The following is a 19656-nucleotide window of genomic DNA, read 5'->3' as shown; positions in this document are numbered from 1 at the left end:
TGTCTTATTATATCACAATTATACTCACTTGAAGTTCCTAAAGACTCCAAAGACAAGAAATGTGCAAAATGTTAGGTAATAAAGAGAAAGAAAAGGAGATGTAAAAGCATTAACAAGGTGTCAAATGAGTAACTTGATATATTAATCATTTTTCTTTCCTACTATCTCTAAGGCAATAATCCTTTTTATTTGTTAAAAACCAATTATCTCATTGACAATTTTTATTTTATAAATTATAGAAAGTACTTACATTGAATTTAATTATGTCATATATTAAGTATCTAGGAACGGCCTGTCCATTAACTCTGTCAATAATCATTTCCTTGAAAGAGAAAAAAAAGGTAAGTTTATTCATATTTTAATAGCAATTTCTTCAGTTTGATTAAAATATAACAGTCATACAAAGTAGTACATAAAACATAAATATACAACTTGATGAAATTTCAAAGTGTACACACTTATATACAAATGAAATCTATAGACTGTCAGCACCTCACAAAGCCCCATCATGAATATATTCTGTGTTGCAATAAAATCATGACAATATTTCATTATTTTTTATATGTGAATTACTATGCTACATTTCATGGTGTTTGGATTACTAAACAACTATTAGGAAAAAGAGACTACAAATTTTTAATTCCAAATATCAGGAACATTTAAAAAGTTAACTTTGTTAAATCATAGTTTGTTCTATGTTGTGTCATATGCCAATTACTTTAATCATAAACCTATAGGTAATAAATGGTACCCTTATTATAGATAAAATCTCCATGTGACCCACACAGTCTTTCTTGGTTCCATATCCCTCTACTCTCATCAATGGAACAGTGCAAGAGAATATGATATCATACTACATTAAGTGAAAAGAAGTTAAATTCCGCGCACTGACAGAAAAGAGATAAAGGACACTAAAGGGAAATTATAGGCATAAAAGTATAATTTTTTAAATTTTATTTCTTAATACTAGGTTTTAACCTAAAATTCTTTTTCTTCCCTCATATTCTTCCTAGGAAAGTAAGCAAGCTATTTGTTACCTAATTTCACGATGAAATATTCACACACAACCATCTAAAATTACAAAGAATACATTGATTTAGGAAAGATACATTTTCCAGTTTTAAGGAATTATTACCAATTGGTTTCTTTCTCAAATTTTGTTTGCTGCACTACTGACATTTATTTATGGTTATCATCTTGAATGTAACATGACATAAATCACTTTTCTTACTTTAAACTGCTTACTGAAATATTTTTATTGAAGTATCTGAGAATTTTATGAGCCAACAAGGTAGTACCAATAACAGGTTTCAATTAATCTTTTCAAAAATGGGTGGATGGAAGTTAAGTGGACTTACAGGTTCAGAGAACAGACATCACAGAACTTCCCTCTCAAACTACCTGATGAAATGAGTAAATATGTATATTCTTCAAACATTAAAAATAACAAAAAAGAAAGTTTGTTATCAGCAAACAAAACAAGTAAAAAGGAATAAACAAACCAGTAAACTTTAAAAACTGACAGCCATGGAAAACTACCAAAATTCTGGTAAAACAAAAAGGCACAGCAGGATTCAGCCCCAAGCCCACTAAACCCCCAAAAGCCCTATTCATAAATGACAAATTCTTGATAACTGTCACTATTATACTCAAATATAGAGAAGCAAACTCAGTGGTTGTTCTTGTCTCAGAACACTGTAATAAAGGCTATAGGACTCCATGCTGAAGAAACAATCTGAGTTACTAGAATAAACTATGGCTCCCAACTAGCTGAAGAAAATTTTCACCCACAGTTTTTAAAAGAGAATAGAACCCAGGAATTCTAACAAAAACCCAATACCTCGGCTGCATTCCTCCCAATAACTTCTTCATCACAATGTCACCCATCCTCACAGCTGTCACTATTGCTCTAGGATACAGAAAAGTGAGTAAACATAAAAAAAGTTTAAGCCTAAAACTGAGGTAAGAAAACTGAACTGCACTGTTAGTGGGACTGTAAAATGGGGCAACCAGTATGAAAGAAGTACAGCAGTTCTCTCAAAAAATGAAAATTAGAACTACAACAGGACCCAGCAATCTCACTTCTGGGTATACCTCCAAAAGAATTAAAAACAATATCTTGAAGAGATATTTATACACTCATTGTATATATCAGCATTATTCCAACAGCTAAGAAAAGGGACCCAAATGTTCATCAACAGATGAATGAATAAACAAATGTGGCATGGACAGATAGTGGAATATCATTCAGCCTTGAAAAGGAAATATATCACATGCTACAACATGCATAAACCTTGAGGCCATTATGTTACGTGAAATAAGCCAGTAATAATAAGAAAAATAACACATAATTTTACTTATATAAGGTATCTAAAGGATTTAAATTCACAGAAAGTAGAATGGTGACTGTCACAGGCTGGGGATAATGAGAAGCTGTTTAACTGGTAGACAGTTTCACTTTTACAGGATGAAAAAGGTATGGAGATCTGCTGCACCACAGTGTGCATATAGTCACCACTACTGAACTGGATCCTTTTTAACCACACTTATAAATAAAAATTTTAAATAAATAAATAAAATGTAGTGAAGAAGGGAAAATAGATTTTCTCCTATGATCAAATTTTAGAAACAGGGCCTAGATTTACCCTCCTGCATGAAACAACCTAAGAATGAAAAAAGGGGTAAACAATCTAAAGTTCAGTAATAGGCAGGACTTACAGTTTCAACGGCTCACAGTCAAAGATGATGCTAAAGACTTGGCATGGCCCAGATACAAGGAATATTAAGTTGAGTACTTTGGCAATATTAAGTTGAGTACTTTGAAGAACCAATGAGAGTTTTAATGAGAGAAAATAACCGTGGAAAACTTGGGGCCTTCAAAGCTTATCTCAAAGATAACCCATTCTTTGAAATGCTTTTAGATAAGGCCCAGTTGTTTCTAATTACCATAGAACATCTAGGTGACAAAATGTTCTGGAATTAGCAGCAGTGGTTGCACAGGGCTTCCCTAGTGGCTCAGCAGTACAGAAGCCACCTGCCAAAGCAGGAGAGGCAGGTTGGATCCCTGGGTTGGGAAGATTCCCTAAAGAAGGAAATAGCAACCCACTCCAGTATTCTTGTCTGGAGAATACCAGGGGCAGAGGAGCCTGGCAGGCTACAGCGCATGGAGTCACAAAGAACGGAGTCAGACACAACTTAGTGACTACACAACAGCAACAAAGTGGTCACACAATCTTACAAATACAAAAAACCACTAACTTATACACTTCTAGAATGGTGAATTACATTTCAACTTTCTTAATAAAGTGAAATTTGAAAAAGAAATCCAAAAATCAGTTTTTAAGATGAAAGGAAAAGGAATGTCTGACACATAGCCTATATTAAATGTGAGTTATATATGTGTTGATTATACACATTCTATACATATAGCCATAACAAAATAATTAAAAGGAAACACATCAAAAGGTTAAAATTTAATCTTGATAGCTGAGTTTTCTCCTATTTTATAACACACAGACTTTCTAAAGTTTTAACAAGCATGCATATACTTTTATAAAAAATTAACAGATGAAAAGACATGTCATTTTCCCAAGATTTTTGTTATTAACTTTAATGATTAACTGTTATATTCTCCTGTTATCCTCGGTATCAAATTGATTGAATTTTACTTGTTTCAAGTGAATTAATGCCGTATTTCTAAACTCCAATTTTCCACATTTTGTAGGTCAAAGAACATAATTTAGAGAGCAAAACAAAGCCTCAACACTCATATCTGACAGCCAGACAATTAGGTAGTTTGAGTTATTCTTGGATTTGGAATTTTACAAAAACAATTTGCAAATGAAAATGTAGAAGAAACAGGAAACTAAAGAGGGCTGTTTTAATTAACTAAGTGGAAAAACAGATATGGTAGCTATAATTCTGATCCAAGTAAATGACATCATGAATCATATTGCTATTTTTAAATCTCATGAGAGTCTATTATGTTGCTCTCAGTTATCCAAGTTTGGGGTGAAAATAAATAGTATTGCTAAGTTAAATCTGCAGAGGGTTAAACATCTAAATTTTAAGCATTATTTCTACCTGGAATACCCTTGGCTCATGTCCAACCAAAGTCTCTTTCTATAGAAATCCTCCCATAATCTAATGCCAAATCCTTTATAAACCATCTTTAATTACTAATTAGATATGATTCATTTCTCCTCTAAACCACCCTAGACTTGTTTCAAATACCTAGCATCAGATTATTGTTTTATTATTATTTTATTCTCATTTTTATTATTGTTTTATTCTTCACCTATCATTCTCCATCCCTCCCCAAAGAAGTGCAGTGTCTCCAAGGTGAGGCCTTCTCCTTGATCTTCTAAGCACTGCCTGCGCTCTTTGGCACGGCTCATGACAAAAATGAAAAACTACACTAAACTTTGGCAAACACTAAAACTTAAGTCTTTCTCTTCCTTTTATTTCATGAATCACAATGCTAAAAAAAAATGTAACTTAGATAAAATGAATAACAAAAATCAAAATAAATGTTCTTGTTTTTCCCATGAACTAAGTACCACAGCTGTGGTGTTGGTGATGCAGATTATGGACAGCACAACTCCAGAGATGCCTGTCACATCAACCAGGACAAGAACGGTGCACCCTGGAGATGTGCAGTGAACAGTATTTCTGATCTTATGCAGTGGCTCTGTCAACCACAAGGGGTGTGTGTGTGCAGATGCACACACGCACACACAAATACGTTAAAAAGTTTACGTATACATGTAAAGTATTTTAATACACACACTGTCGTAGGAATGAAAATTTACCAGTAGCCTCACAGAGTATGCAGTATAGGTGCCTCTGTGACTATAGTTACTCTCTGTTCAGTCTCTGTTTGCTACTCAGTCTCAACCAACTATATGAGTTTCTTTCCTTCTTTCTTAATCTTCAGTACCTGGCCCAGTCATCCTCTCAACCTGGACTGCTACCAACACTCATTAGGCCCCATCGAAAACACTCTTTGATCTTATGTCCACTGCTCTTTTCCACACAGCCTCAAACTCTCACTCTCTCTAGGTCACATTCTCGACCTTCTAAGCACTTAAAACTATACCTCACAAGTGACTAATTCAAACCATCTCATTTTCGAATCACAGTTGTCCATCTTCTGGCCAGCACAAGCCAATAGAAAACTGGTAAATTTTTTAAAAAGCACATGAGATAGGGGCAATAAGCATTCAGGTAACTTAGAAAGTGGTACTCCCTCTATTAAACAAATAAATACATATTTTATGCATGTGGTTTTCATGAGGGTATTTCTATCATTGAGAGTTTAAACAAACATTCACAAGCTACTCCCTAGTCTTCCAATATCTACCTGCTAGTACAACTCCAAACTAGAGAAGCGAATTTCATCTTAAGACAGAAAGCATTCTCATTCAAATTTCAGAGACTATTAGTCAGATATAATTTAATCCACCTCGTGAAAAAGGTTTAATGTTGAAAAAAGTGAAGAAATATTAAAGAACATGAGTAGTATCTCGGTAGAAAAGAGACTTAAAAGTTGTGGTAAGTCATAAGAAAGATGTAGAGTTCCTTTTCCCTCCAAAGAAAAATAGTGAAGGTGTGGCAGACAGATAAACCACACAACCAAACAGAGCAAACAGAAACATACATAGTGCAGAACCAAGCCTACCCGAGATCACTCTGCAGAGAAAAATACAAGCGACTTGTTGTACAGAGTGTAACATACTAGTTCAGCCTACCTTTTCAAATAGCCTTGTTCACCCAAAGGCTAAAAAAAAGAATAAAATCTAAGTGGTAAACTTCAGAAGAGCCAGAATATTGCATATTCTTGCACTATCAGACATTAATTTGTATGCTAAAGTTATAGCATTTAAGTCAACCTAAAACTACCACCGGAAGTCCTAAATATTAGCAGAATAGGAAAGTGGATCAAGAAACAAAGATATATGGAAATCCTATAAATAATTTTAAAATGACATATGTAATTTAAAAGGAAAAATAAGATTGGCTGACTGATGCTGGGGCAATAGCTTAGACATTGGGAAATACATAAAACTGTGTCCCTACCTTATTTCTTTTATCAAAATATATTGTGGATAGATCAAGTATTTAAATATACAAATGAAGTCATAAAAGTATCAGAAGGAAATACAGGTGAGTATTATAGTAATTCTTAAGTAAAAATATCTCTTAAAATGGCACAAAAGCCAAATATTAAAAACCAAAGTGTTTAACCACTATATATTAAAAAGATAACTAATAAGAACCTACTGTATAGCACAGGGAACTCATGATCTACTGGAAAAGAATCCAAAGAACAGTGGGGTGTGTGCACGTGTGTGTGTGTGTGTGTACAGTGGGGCGTGTGTGGTGTGTGTGTGTGTGTAGCTGATTCACTTTGCTGGACACCTAAAATGAACACAGCACTTTCATAATTTACCTACATAAATTTATACTTGTGCCACAGAAAACACCAGAAAAAATTTTAAAACACCTTTTTATAAAATATGGATCATAAAGCAATATCCCAATAAACAAAACATCTTGTAAACCAGTAAGAAAAAGATGAATATCCAATAAGAAAATGTATAAAAGATCTGAATGGGCAACTCACAAAAGAAATACCCTATCTCTGTACCATACTAAATACATAATAAGTGAAAAATGTTAAACCTCCTTAACAGTTCACATAAATTAAGAGGTAAATATCACTATGTATCAGACACTATTATCAGCACTTTATAACCCATCCAACTGAATCTTCACAGCAGCACCAAGAACTTAGCCTAACTTCATTACAGATGAGGAAATCAAGTAAACCATAAGAGGGCCCTCATGTCATAACATATGGAGCCAATCAGGTACCATCAGTTAGAGTCAGGGCTCTTAACCACTGTGCTATATATTATCCCCTAAAATGAAAGAGTCATTTAAAATTAGAAGATTTTAAATTTTCAAAACCCATTTACATATGGTAGGCAGAACCATACATGTGTTCAAACTTTCTGGAAAGAAGAGTGGTAATCATACATGTCAATGTTTAAAATGGGCAATGCTCTCAAAACCAGCATAGTCCCCACAGTACAGTATAGCCTGTTACTGACCCTTCCCTGGAGGGACTGCTCCTCTTGCACTCCTAGCGGTACCACCAACAATGAGCTCCTGGCCTCCACCATCACTCCTCCTTGCATTTACACGTAACTCAGGCCAGGCCCTCTGGAATCTTCCCTGGGACTGATATATGGATACTAGGAGAAAAAGTTCCCTTTCTGCTTGGGTTGCAATGTAACTCGCCTCCCATGTGGAAGGAATCTTCATGCAGTGAGAATAGACAAGTAAAGCAAACAAAGAGAGAGAAAGACAGTGCCTGGCCAATATCACTTGAGTCCTCAGATCCAGTCTGAAGCAAATCAAGCTGAAATCTAATTATTTGTGACAATTTAGTTCTTGTTTCCTTAGTTACTTTAAGATGGACTTCAATTACTTGTAATCAAAAGATTTTTAAATGCATATTAGTCTCATTTCTAAGAATCTTAATTATAAAACTGCACAATTGTGAAAAGAAAAAGGTATAAGGATATGCATTCTAGTGTGTCTTTTAATACAAAAAGCTACCAAAAAGTCTAAATGTCCACCAAAAACGGACTGGCTGAATTAATTATAGAATTGTTTGCAAACTGGCCTGATTAGAGTCACTTGGACACTTGTAAAAATTAAAGTTCAAGAGGAAGCTGACAAATGAATAATTCCAGTTGATTTGTGTTGTTGTATGGCAGAAACCAACACAATGTTGTAAAGTAATTTCCCACCAATTAAAAAAAAAAACAACTACCTTGGCCCTAGGGAGAGTCTAATTCACTAGGTCTAGGACAGGCTATCATATTTTTTCCACTATTATTCCCTATCATTTTCATAATCAAGATAGTTTGAAAACCCCAAATTACAGTGTTTACATATGTAGTGGCCTATTACTCAGACTTTTATATGAAAAAGGTCCAAAATATATTGCTAAGTAAACAAAAGACAAGTTACAAAACACATTCAGATCTTTTCATACAAAATTATGTAATAACTATCCATGCAGGTACATATTTGACCAAAGCACTCATTTTCAACCAGAGCAGAGGTACCTGTACTCAGAATCTTACTGGGACTAGAAGGATTCCCAACTTCCCCAGAGATCCTGATACATATACTGTTTAAGAATCTCTGTTCCGAGTTACTATTACTAATATGAACATGAATCCTTCAAAAGCAGGTGTCAGACTGAACGTTTTGGCACAGAGGAAAGAAACTCAGGAATAATGTTTATTAAAATGATAACAGAAATTACTTCAGGAGTGGGTATTCAGCTGATTTTTACTAACTTTTTTGTACTGTTCTGTATTATTTCAGTTTTTGTTTACAATGAATTAATAGTTTTAGAATCAGGGAAAAGAAAGCTATTCATATAGGAGAAAGATAAAATACTTTTAATCAAGTAATTTTATAATTATTAAATATAGATTTTCTGGATGGGAAAATTCTTAACAGTTCCCAAAATTCAAATGTAAAAGTACAGCGGGTACTTTCAAAGGCACGATCCTCTTTCAACAAGAACTGTCAGTCCATACAGTTAAAGAACCAAGGGAAAATGTGATATATCATCGTGTTCGTGCTCAGTCACATCCAACTATTTGTGACCTGATGGACTACAGCCTTCCAGGCTCCCCTGTCCATGGAATTTTCCAAGCTAGAATAATGGAGTGGGTTGCCAGTTTCTCCTCCAGTGGATCTTCCAAACCCAGGGGTCAAACCCACGTCTACTGCACCTCTGGCACTGCACATGGATTCTTTACTACTAAGCCATCAGGGAAGTGTGATGTGTCATATCACACAACTAAAATTTGATCAACAAGTAAAACCATAAAATAAAATGACTCTTTTTCAAAAAGTTTTTTTCAATCACAAAGAACAAAAAAATTAAGATTTAATTTTGCTTGCTTACTCTGTATCTAAGGCAACAATCAAGTGCCAGTAAGTGTAGGAAATGAAATAAATGAAATTTAACATCTTAGTAAAAACTAGATTCAATTTTTTACCTGTCAACTCTACATCAATAAAAAGAAGTTTTTAAAAAACTGGATCAGATTCTAAATTTCATGCTTAATTATTAAAAATATATGTATACCTCCACAAGAAAGAAAAATAGCAATGTTTGATTTTTTTAAAAAAGATAAAAATATGACTTACCCCATCTAACAGAGTATTTGATAAATGCATACGGAGGTCTTTACGAAATGGAAATTCCAGATTTGAAACATGAAACACTGAATTATCTCTATCAACCATAAAAACTTCATTTGTGCCATCAATCAACATCATATACCTGTAAATGAAACAGTAAGAAAGTAATATTAACAGTATAATTCAAGAATAGGGTCATAAGAAATAACAATTAAACTGTTTTTCCTTAGACTTGCAATAGCTACCTGGAATAATGTTCACCAGAGTGCCCCCTCCACCATCATTCAGATTAAAGTACCATAAATAATAAATTTTTTTTTTAAGTTTTTGCTTCCTATAAAAAACACAGGGTATATAGAAATCAAAACTTTTTATGAAAACAATGTGATATTCAAATGCAATCTCATAACCCATCTTAGGAGAGACACATTCTCTAAGTTTTATTAAACTTCAGACATCAAAGTTTATAAAACACAAAAACACACATATATGTAATTACTGCATTTTACCAGCTCAACAGCTATATGGATTAGGTACTGTTGTCTCCACTTTGCAATAGGAAAAAAGAAAGTAAGTGATCAACAAATGCCCAGACTTCGACGTATCCCGGGTCCCTTCTACCATACAACAATAAGCAGAACAGGTAACCCCTTTCGTTGGATTAATATGATGATAAAACCAGATCCCACCATTTCAGGGACAACTATCATTCATTACTATCGAATTAAAATAATTTTTAACACAAGTTCATAAAAACTTTCATTAGTCAATCATTTCATTTCAGAAAGTGAAGAAAACCTAAAGAGCCTCTTGATGAAACTGAAAGAGGAGAGTGAAAAAGTTGGCTTAAAGCTCAACATTTAAAAACTAAGATCATGGCATCCAGTCCCATCACTTCATAGGAAATAGATGGGGAAACAGTGGAAACAGTGGCTGACTGTATTTCTGGGGGCTCCAAAATCACTGCAGATGGTGATTGCAGCCATGAAATTAAAAGACGCTTACTCCTTGGAAGGAAAGTTATGACCAACCTAGACAGCATATTCAAAAGCAGAGACTAATATTACTTTGTCAACAAAGGTCCGTCTAGTCAAGGCTATGGTTTTTCCAGTAGTCATGTATGTGAGAGTTGGACTATAAAGAAAGCTTAGTGCCGAAGAATTGATGCTTTTGAACTGTGGTGTTGGAGAAGACTCTTGAGAGTCCCTTGGACTTCAAGGAGGTCCAATCAGTCCATTCTAAAGATCAGTCCTGGGTGTTCACTGGAAGGACTGATGTTGAAGCTGAAACTCCAATACTTTGGCCACCTGATGCGAAGAGCTGACTCATTTGAAAAGACCCTGATGCTGGGAAAGATTGAAGGCAGGAGGAGAAGGGGATGACAGAGGATGAGATGGCTGGATGGCATCAACGACTCAATGGACATAGGTTTGGGTGAACTGCAGGAGTTGGTGATGGACAGAGAGGCCTGGCGTGCTGCAGTTCATGGGGTTGCAAAGAGTCAGACATGACTGAGTGAATGAACTGAACTGATCTTCCCCGGTGGCTCAGACAGTAAAGAATCCACCTGCAATATCGGAGACCTGGCTTGGGAAGATCCCCTGGAGAAGCAAATGGCTACCCACTCCAGTATTCTGGCCTGGAGAATTCCATGGACAGAGAAGCTTGGCAAGCTACAGTCCATGGGATTGCAAAGAGTCACACATGACTGAGCATCTTTCATTTCGCTTCACTTCATATACATTAAAATGACTTTGGTCATTAGTCATCCTTCCAGTGACCAAGTTACTGTCAATACATTTATTGATATATTGATATAAGTTACTGTCACTGACTCCCAACTAGTGGATCATCAAGAATGGAGCACTAGTGCACACCATATAAAAAAATGAAGTCCAGATGAACTCACAGTTGAGGAAATTACAGACTGACAGGCTACACTACCAAACAGATAGCAGCAAGATTTGGGGTAAAAATGGAGACCGTATCCAGGCACCAAACTCTTCAAAGAATGAGAAAAAATTGACAGCAATTAATTAGAAAGTTGAAAGGCATGAGCTTGAAAGGAACAGAAGAATCACTGTGTTGTCTGGTTTGCTGTTAAATGAAACAGTGGAAGAATAATAGTCCCGATGTACCACTGAGAATGGAAGGAACGTGGATCAAGTCGGTCTAATCTCCTACCCATGAGGCAGATGAAAAAAAAAGCAGCAACAACCGAAAGATGGGCGCTAAATCAAGTTAAAGCTAGGGGAATAGAAGAAACGTTCAACTGAAGATGTGGAAGCAAACATACATGGAGGCTATTATACCAGAAGACAATTTGTTTCCCATAAACAAGTGTTCTAAGAAAAGAGAGAGATGCATTCAGTTCAGTTCAGTTCAGTAGCTCAGTCGTGTCCGACTCCTTGCGACCCCATGAATCACAGCACGGCAGGCCTCTCTGTCCATCACCAACTCCCGGAGTTCACTCAAACTCACATCCATCGAGTCGGTGATGCCATCCAGCCATCTCATCCTCTGTCGTTCCCTTCTCTTCCTGCCCCCAATCCCTCCCAGCATCAGAGTCTTTTCCAATGAGTCAACTCTTCGCATCAGGTGGCCAAAGCATTGGAGTTTCAGCTTCAGCATCAGTTCTTCCAATGAACACCCAGGACTGATCTCCTTTAGGATGGACTGGGTGGATCTCCTTGAAGTCCGAGGGACTCTCAAGAGTCTTCTCCAACACCACAGTTCAAAAGCATCAACTCTTCGGCGCTCAGCCTTCTTCACAGTTCAACTCTCACATCCATACATAACCACTGGAAAAAACATAGCCTTGACTAGACAGACCTTTGTTGACAAAGTAATGTCTCTGCTTTTGAATATGCTGTCTAGGTTGGTCGTAACTTTCCTTCCAAGGAGCAAGCGTCTTTTAATTTTCATGGCTGCGATCTCCATCTGCAGTGATTTTGGAGCCAAAAAAAATAAAGTCTGACACTGTTTCCACTGTTTCCCCATCTATTTTCCATGAAGTGATGGGACCAGATGCTATGATCTTAGTTTTCTGAATGTTGAGCTTTAAGCCAACTTTTTCACTCTCCTCTTTCACTTTCATCAAGAGGCTTTTTAGTTCAGGAGAGGAGAAAGGGAGGGCTGGTTTAGGGAATAGAAGTGCGTGACAACAGACTGAAGAGCAGCAAAACAGACCAAAGGGGCAGACACTTGGGGACTGGACTGGAAGCATGCTGATATTAGTGTTTTCAAAATAATTAGTCCCAGCAGGCCCCTGAGGAGGAGGTGGAGGACTCCTGCCCTTGCTACATATTAAAAGAGCGGCAGCCCTAGGAAATAAGGATTGTGAAGACTCAGGCTGCACTTGGAAAAAGAAAATCAGCCTCCGTCTAGACTGACAGTGCACCTGAGAGACTCAGACCAACTGGAGGGCCAGCGGACAACAGCAATACGTAGCTCCCAAAGCCCTCCTGCAAGTGCTTTCCAAAAGCTGCAGCTCCTGGTAGAATCTAGTCTTCTTGAAGAAGTCAACCCTGCCCTGGGTGGTGTTTCAAAGAGAATTTAAATCAACATAAGAACAGGTCGAGTAAAAAGCCTTCTGATACCTGTAAAAATGGTACTGAAGGCACAATCTATCACATTGTTTAAAGACCTAGGCCAGCATTGTGCAAAGTTTATTATTAACTTTTAGTATTTCCATGGCAAAATAATCAGGAACACTTAAGGTTGTAAGAAAACATACAAGGAATTACTCAGTTTTCCAAGTTATTAAACTTTTCCTCCAGTTTAAAAAAAAAAGATAGAAAAGCCTATTAATTTAACTTAGCCCATTATTTCCTAAACTTATTCCTGATATCTGTTAATATCTGCAGAACTAGTATTCCATATTCACAATCTGAGAAAAGCTGGCTTACACTAATGAATTTCAGAATTCAGAAAAAAGAAATAGTTGCCTCTTCTGATCATATAATAACAACAGAAATTATATCTCCCTTTTTGCTGGTTGCCCAGAAGTTCAGAATTAAATATAATGTTAAAACAGAGTAAGTATTAAATCCTAGGGTGCTGGTACATTTGTTTTTTCTGTCATAATTATTCTCTATTCATTTTTTAACACATTTGAGATAAGTATACACACACATAAATATATATGTATATACATCTTACTATCAGACTTTGCTTTTTACTTCAAAATACTATCTCTGTATACTTATGCATAAACAGGTTTAAAAGACCAAGGAAGAAAGGGCTTTAGAAGATGGAATTCACTATAAAAGACTGCTCATGGGAAATTCAGCATGCATCTACAGATATATTGTAGAAATTATTTAGTAGTTGGTATTCCCGGATTCTTCTGCACATATAAATTTTCAGGCTTTAGAACAAAAGTTTCTGGGATGCAATTTCTGGTTTGAATTCCAGTCATTTCAAATTACACATTCTTTTGTTATGTGACAGCCACAAAATGTAAGAAGTTATTTCATGTTAGGGAAGAAATAAGGAATGTGGAAATATTTTCATATCACTCCAAAGTCTCTGAATGAATAGATTCTTTAAAAAATGAAACCATCCCAAGTACTATCAGATGCTGGCTTAGTACATAATGATGTACTAAGTGAAAATGGATGTACTTCAGTGAAAATGGATCACTAATGCAATATGATTCCTTATTAATAATGATGTAACTTCAATTACAAATCTAATATACAGGATTACTAAATTATTTGTATAATATCCATTCTTATTAAAAGACAAAAATTAGTAAGAAGTTTCACTGAACTAGAAGTAGAAAGCACTGATTCATTTTTTATATTAAAGTATATATACCAAAGCCATAGTTTACTGAACTGAACTGAACCAAAGCCATATAAATAACAGCAAAGCCAAATGCAATCGTTCACTCATTGAGGCCATCCCACAAGGCTTACATGATCTTAGTTCCACGACCAAGGATTGAACCCATGACCCTTGATGTGGAAGCTCAGAGTCCTAACCACTGGACCACCGGGGAAGCCTTGCATAAACTGTTTCATGGTAAATATCCTTCCAGTCACTGAGATGTGAGACAGCTATTCAAGTAAAACCACCAACTGCATATTAATACAATTCAGGAAGTACATAATTAAAGAAAAGGAAAACCGATTTAAAAAATTGGTAACTAATAGCATCTTAAGAATTTTAATTCACACTTCTAATATTCTCAGAGTAAAATTGTCTTTAAACATCTTATAATTTAAATTTATCACTAATATCCATTGATACAGAAAGAGATTCACAATATATTAAATGAAGAAAGAGCACCTTAAAAATCAGAATGTATGAATATGAGGGGTAGGGAGTTAAAACTCTGAATAGCAAAACAGACAGGAAAGTCTATACCAAAATGGTAAGAACTTTCATCTCTAGGTAGAATTATTAACGATATTTGCTTTCCTCATTATACTTTTTTGTACTTTTAAGAAATTTTAAAAATATAAGCACATATTGCTTTTTCAAGCCAGGGTGGGGATGAAAATTAAAGCTACAGAAAAAAAACAAAAAATAGAAATACAGTCTAATTACAGTCTAAACATTTTTCCTTTGGCAATAAAATGTGATGTGATGTTAAACCTCGGTCCGACTCTTTGCAACCCCATGGACTATACAGTCCATGGAATTCTCTAGGCCAGCATACTGGAGTGGGTAGCCTCTTCCCTTCTCCAGAGGATCCTCCCAACCCAGCAATCGAACAGGGGTCTCCTGCACTGCAGGTGGATTCTTAACCAACTGAGTTATCAGGGAAGGCCAGTCATACCACAACAGCTTCAAAATTAGCAGGTATTTATCCTCTCTTATATAAACCACTCAAAGTGGGTAATGAAAACAGAAAAGCTGACTCATTTCACCATCTCTATCCACTTTTACCAATTCCCATCAAACTAACTATAGTTTTTTCTTTTAAAAGGATTAACCAATTAATTTTTTAAAATACTTACTAAAGGGTCAACCAGGCATCAGGCACAGATGCTAGAAATATAATAATGTAAACAGCACAAGTTCTTCATCTAACTTCATATGGTTTTATACCCTTAGCAAGAAAACAAGACATTAAACAAATAATCCCAAACACAGTAAGTACTCATAAGATGAAGTTGTTGTTGTTCAGTTGCTAAGTCATGTCTGACTCTTCTGCAGCTCCATGGACTGCAACCCACCAGGCTCCTCTGTCCATAAGATTTTCCAGGCAAGAATACTGGAGTATGTTGTTGTTTCCTTCCCCTATTCCATCAGACCCAGGGATTGAACCCTCATCTCCTGCGTTAGCAGGCAGATTCTTCACCAGTGAGCCACTAGGGAAGTACCAAAGTGAAGCACAAGATGCTACAGGAGCACACAAAAGGTACAACCTGTCAAAATTCAGACATCAGGAAAGGGATCCCAGAAGGATTCTCAAGTAGCTGATAGTAACAGCAGGTTATAATCACTTAGTGAGCAATGACTATGCACAAAGGAAAGTCGAAGTACTTTATGTTAACTCAATTAAGTCTTAAAACAATCTGACCATGTAAAGAAAATTATTCTGCCTGTATTCCTGATGAGGAAACTGAAATCACACTCAGTAACCTGCTCAAAGCCATAAAGCTGGCAAAACAGCAAAGCTGTTATTAAAACCTAGACAAGAGCCTATCTCGACAACCTCTACAGTATCCTGCCTCTGACTTGCATTGTGCAGGAGTTAACTAAACACACATTGCGGGGGGTGAAGGGAAAAGGGAAGGGGATAGGGGTGTGTTGTGAGAACCAGTGCTTGGTACACAGTCTGCCAGGTGCAATATCCTTGAGACAAAAACAGAAGGTTCACGCTCTGGCAACAGCAACAACAAATTCAGAATACAGAAGCATAGGGAGAAAGAAAGATAACTTGAGACTACAGAAGTAGTCAAGGACTCAGTGATTAATGAAACCATTTTTAACTTTATTCTGGAAAGTAGAAAATCCCTCTTTTGAGACAAACAGAAACCATAAAGGGTAATTCAAACTAAAGAGGTGTAATTCAGGGAACTGGTTACATAGATATTGGAAAGATGAAAAGGTAAGTAGGGAAAATGAAAGTAATCAAGAGATGAGTAACTGTAGGAGGTACTCTACCCAGAGGGCTGCAGGAACAAAACGGAAGAGGCATGTTAGCAGAGGCCAGGAATTTGGAGGATGGGCACTGTGAAACATGGAAGAGGTGGGGAGGTCAACGGAGCTCAGGGCTCAAACCTCTAAGGAAGTGGCACCGAATGGCTAAGACCTGGACCTCTAAGGAGAGGAGCCCAGCATCTCAAGTTTCAGCCTCTACAGAGGAGTACAGAAGGAGGATCCTCAAACTGCTGAGAAGACACAGCATCGTGGGTGAGGAAATGCAGGTGGCACTCCTCTGCCTAGAATGCCGCTCCAGCAGCAGGCACGTCTGAGAGGGAGCAGTACCGCTGGTGCTGAGATTGCTAAAAGAAGCTGGGGGCGAAGTCAAAGTTGCTGCCACCTGCTGAAGGGATAAAGAAACTAACACTAGGGAAATCCCTTCTCTCACCTTCCAAATTCCTGCTAGCGCTCTCCATGATAAAACTCAACAGGACACGAGCTGGCAAGGAAGTCTGAGAAATAGTTTGCACAGTTTAAAAGGGTGGAATGGGAGCTCAGAAACAGCAGACCACTGAAATGCTTTTAGCTAAGTAATAGCACAATCTGACCTGCATTTTTCAAAGCTCACCCCCACATTATGTGTACTCCTATAGGGTAGGAACCAATCTGTAGACCAGAGAAATTATGAGGTTTTTACAGTACCCCAAGTGGGAATGCAGTGGCAATGATAACTTAGAGGTATAAGTGGATAAATTCAAGATATGAAAAAGGCAGACTGACAGGATACTATGCTCCTGACAGGCAGTGGGGCTGAGCGGCAGAAGTCGAGGAGGACTTCCAGGCTTCTGGCAGGAGGAATGGGTGCACTCGATTTAATGATCCATGGAGCACTGGGGGAGGAGTCGCTGTTCAGTTTAGTTGGGTGGAAGTGATGGCATATGGACTTGGAGCTTTTCATTTTTACACTGGAAACCAAAATGCCCTGATTTTCTCTATCCCTGTGTCTAACTGGTTGGAGGCAGAATCTAAGTCAGACAACTAAATGCTTCCTTCTTAAAACTTTTAACTTGAGTGACAGTGAGGCACAGGAATAGCTTAAAAGTGACTCAGAGTGATGGCAGAGGCATCATTAGCAAGCGCCAAAGGTGCCTTCCTCTTCCAAGTGTTCCTGTGCCTGACCTTGGCCCTGGTCCTTGCTGCCTGGCCTCCCTTGATTCTTACCCATTTTCTGAGACTGGTTCTCCTCAGAGTCAGCCTTCCAACATATCCCTTTCTTACAGGCGCCAAAGCTGATTTCTACTGCTTCTAGTCAATCTAATGCCAATGGATATGCTGGGTCTGGGGTTGCTTTTTCTTTTTTTTCCATTTTGCCTATTATATATGGTTGAATTCACGTAAGTTAAATGTGCCCATGACGGAACCCCACTGCAATATGTTCCCCAACCTATCCTTAATACAAACGGTTACATGACACTAGCTCTTTACACAATAACCTCATGCCAAAAGATATGCCATCTATTTCCTGTCCTTGATAACTATACGTTAAGCCCAAAGTTTACCTTCCCTTGTATCTTTTCCTCCCATAAGAATTCACTGCCAAACCTCTGCTGTTTCTATACCAGCTACACTGCCTCTCATTTCTATTCCCAAAAGAATTGGTATATAGTCCCTGAAACCTAATTCTCAAGATTTCAGAGAAAAAAATTCCGCTATATTAAAATTTCTTATAAAGAAAATTCACAGTTTAGAGCCACTTCCCCATATATAATTATAGACCTTCCTGACATAAGAGCAGTTGGTCAGACTCCCCCAGGCCCACCAACACCTGTCAGACCTTGCTTCAGAAATGATACAAGAAAAGCTGGCCTGCTAAACTCCAGCTTTCTTCCTTCCCCATGGGGGCTTATGAACACTTTGCCTTTTTCTCTCACTAGCTCACCACTCAGTAAATTTGATCTCTGGTAATCTTTTCTGCAAAGTATATCCATGTCCTCTTTAAGCCATTTTGCCCCATTTCTTTCAACTCTTAAAGAAAAGGGAAATGTACGTTATGCATATTTTGCCACAATTTTTAAAAATGAAAAACAAGAAGTTACAGTCATGAGTTTTCACCTAGACCAAATAAAAAATCAGTGTCACAGAGTCCCTTTCACAATTTCTATCATACTCTCAATCTATCTCATCTTACAAAAATGAAATCCATTTTCTCAAGAGAGTTTTTAAACAAGTCAAAACAGTTTTTATAAATGTCTTCTATTTGTTGCAATATAGTTTGTTTGGTTACCTGTGTTGGAACAGTACATCTTGTCACTTTTCACAAGTAAGTAACTTACCTACCTTAAAAGCAAGCTTCATAGGCTAGGCTTGGAACCTAACCACCATTCAGACTAGAATTCTATGGAAATACAACCTAAAGTCTACCAACTTAAATTAAGGAATCTCAGAAAAAGGTTTCAGATAACTTAAAACATCACTGTTTATACTGCTTTCACAAAAAGACCAATATTTGATGATAAAACAATGTAATCGTACACATGAGCTTTGCTTCCAAACATAATGGCTATCATCTGCTTATCTGACACAAACATTTCAACCTTTGAAAACAAAATATATCTAAAGGAAAAGCATATGAGAGTTCACTCAGTTGTGTCCGACTCTTTGCAACCCATGGACTGTAGCCTACCAAGCTCCTCCATCTGTAGGATTCTCCAGGCAAGAATACTGGAGTGGGTTGCCATTCCCTTCTCCAGGGGATCGTCCCGACCCAGGGATCGAACCCAGGTCTCCCTGGCAGATCGAACCCAGGCAGACACTTTAACCTCTGCACCACCAGGGAAGCACAGCTTTACCTAATCTCACCTTCCCAGAAATTCAAAGAACTCAATTAAGGTCATTCCTATGGCAAGAATACACGGAAGAACTATACAAAAAAGATCTTCACGACCCAGATAATCATGATGATGTGATCACTAATCTAGAACCAGGCATCTTGGAATGTGAAGTCAAGTGGGCCTCAGAAAGCATCACTATGAACAAAGCTAGTGGAGATGACGGAATTCCAGTTGAGCTGTTTCAAATCCTGAAAGATGATGCTGTGAAAGTGCTGCACTCAATATGCCAGCAAATTTGGAAAACTCAGCAGTGGCCACAGGACTGGAAAAGCTCAGTTTTCATTCCAATCCCAAAGAAAGGCAATGCCAAAGAATGCTCAAACTACGGCACAATTTCACTCATCTCACACGCTAGTAAAGTAATGCTCAAAATTCTCCAAGCCAGGCTTCAGCAATATGTGAACCATGAACTCCCTGATGTTCAAGC

The 19656-nt window shown here is 37.2% G+C and overlaps 1 protein-coding gene across 2 annotated transcripts in view; it reads right to left on the bottom strand.

Moving 5' to 3' along the window:
• RNGTT (RNA guanylyltransferase and 5'-phosphatase) overlaps positions 1–19656 on the bottom strand; it is a 233538-nt gene that overhangs the window by 142454 nt on the left and 71428 nt on the right. For both annotated transcript variants that reach the window (XM_052645721.1, XM_052645722.1), the window contains exons 9-10: positions 9244–9379; positions 251–322 (exon numbers count right to left, since the gene is read on the bottom strand). In XM_052645721.1, the coding sequence (XP_052501681.1) occupies positions 251–322; positions 9244–9379 (208 nt within the window). The remainder of the gene's footprint in view (positions 1–250; positions 323–9243; positions 9380–19656) is intronic.

This window comes from Budorcas taxicolor, chromosome 9 (assembly GCF_023091745.1).
Source record: "Budorcas taxicolor isolate Tak-1 chromosome 9, Takin1.1, whole genome shotgun sequence".
Taxonomy (NCBI): domain Eukaryota; kingdom Metazoa; phylum Chordata; class Mammalia; order Artiodactyla; family Bovidae; genus Budorcas; species Budorcas taxicolor.
The sequence above is the reverse complement of the archived record's forward strand: the minus strand, read 5'-3'. Positions and strand labels throughout refer to the sequence as shown.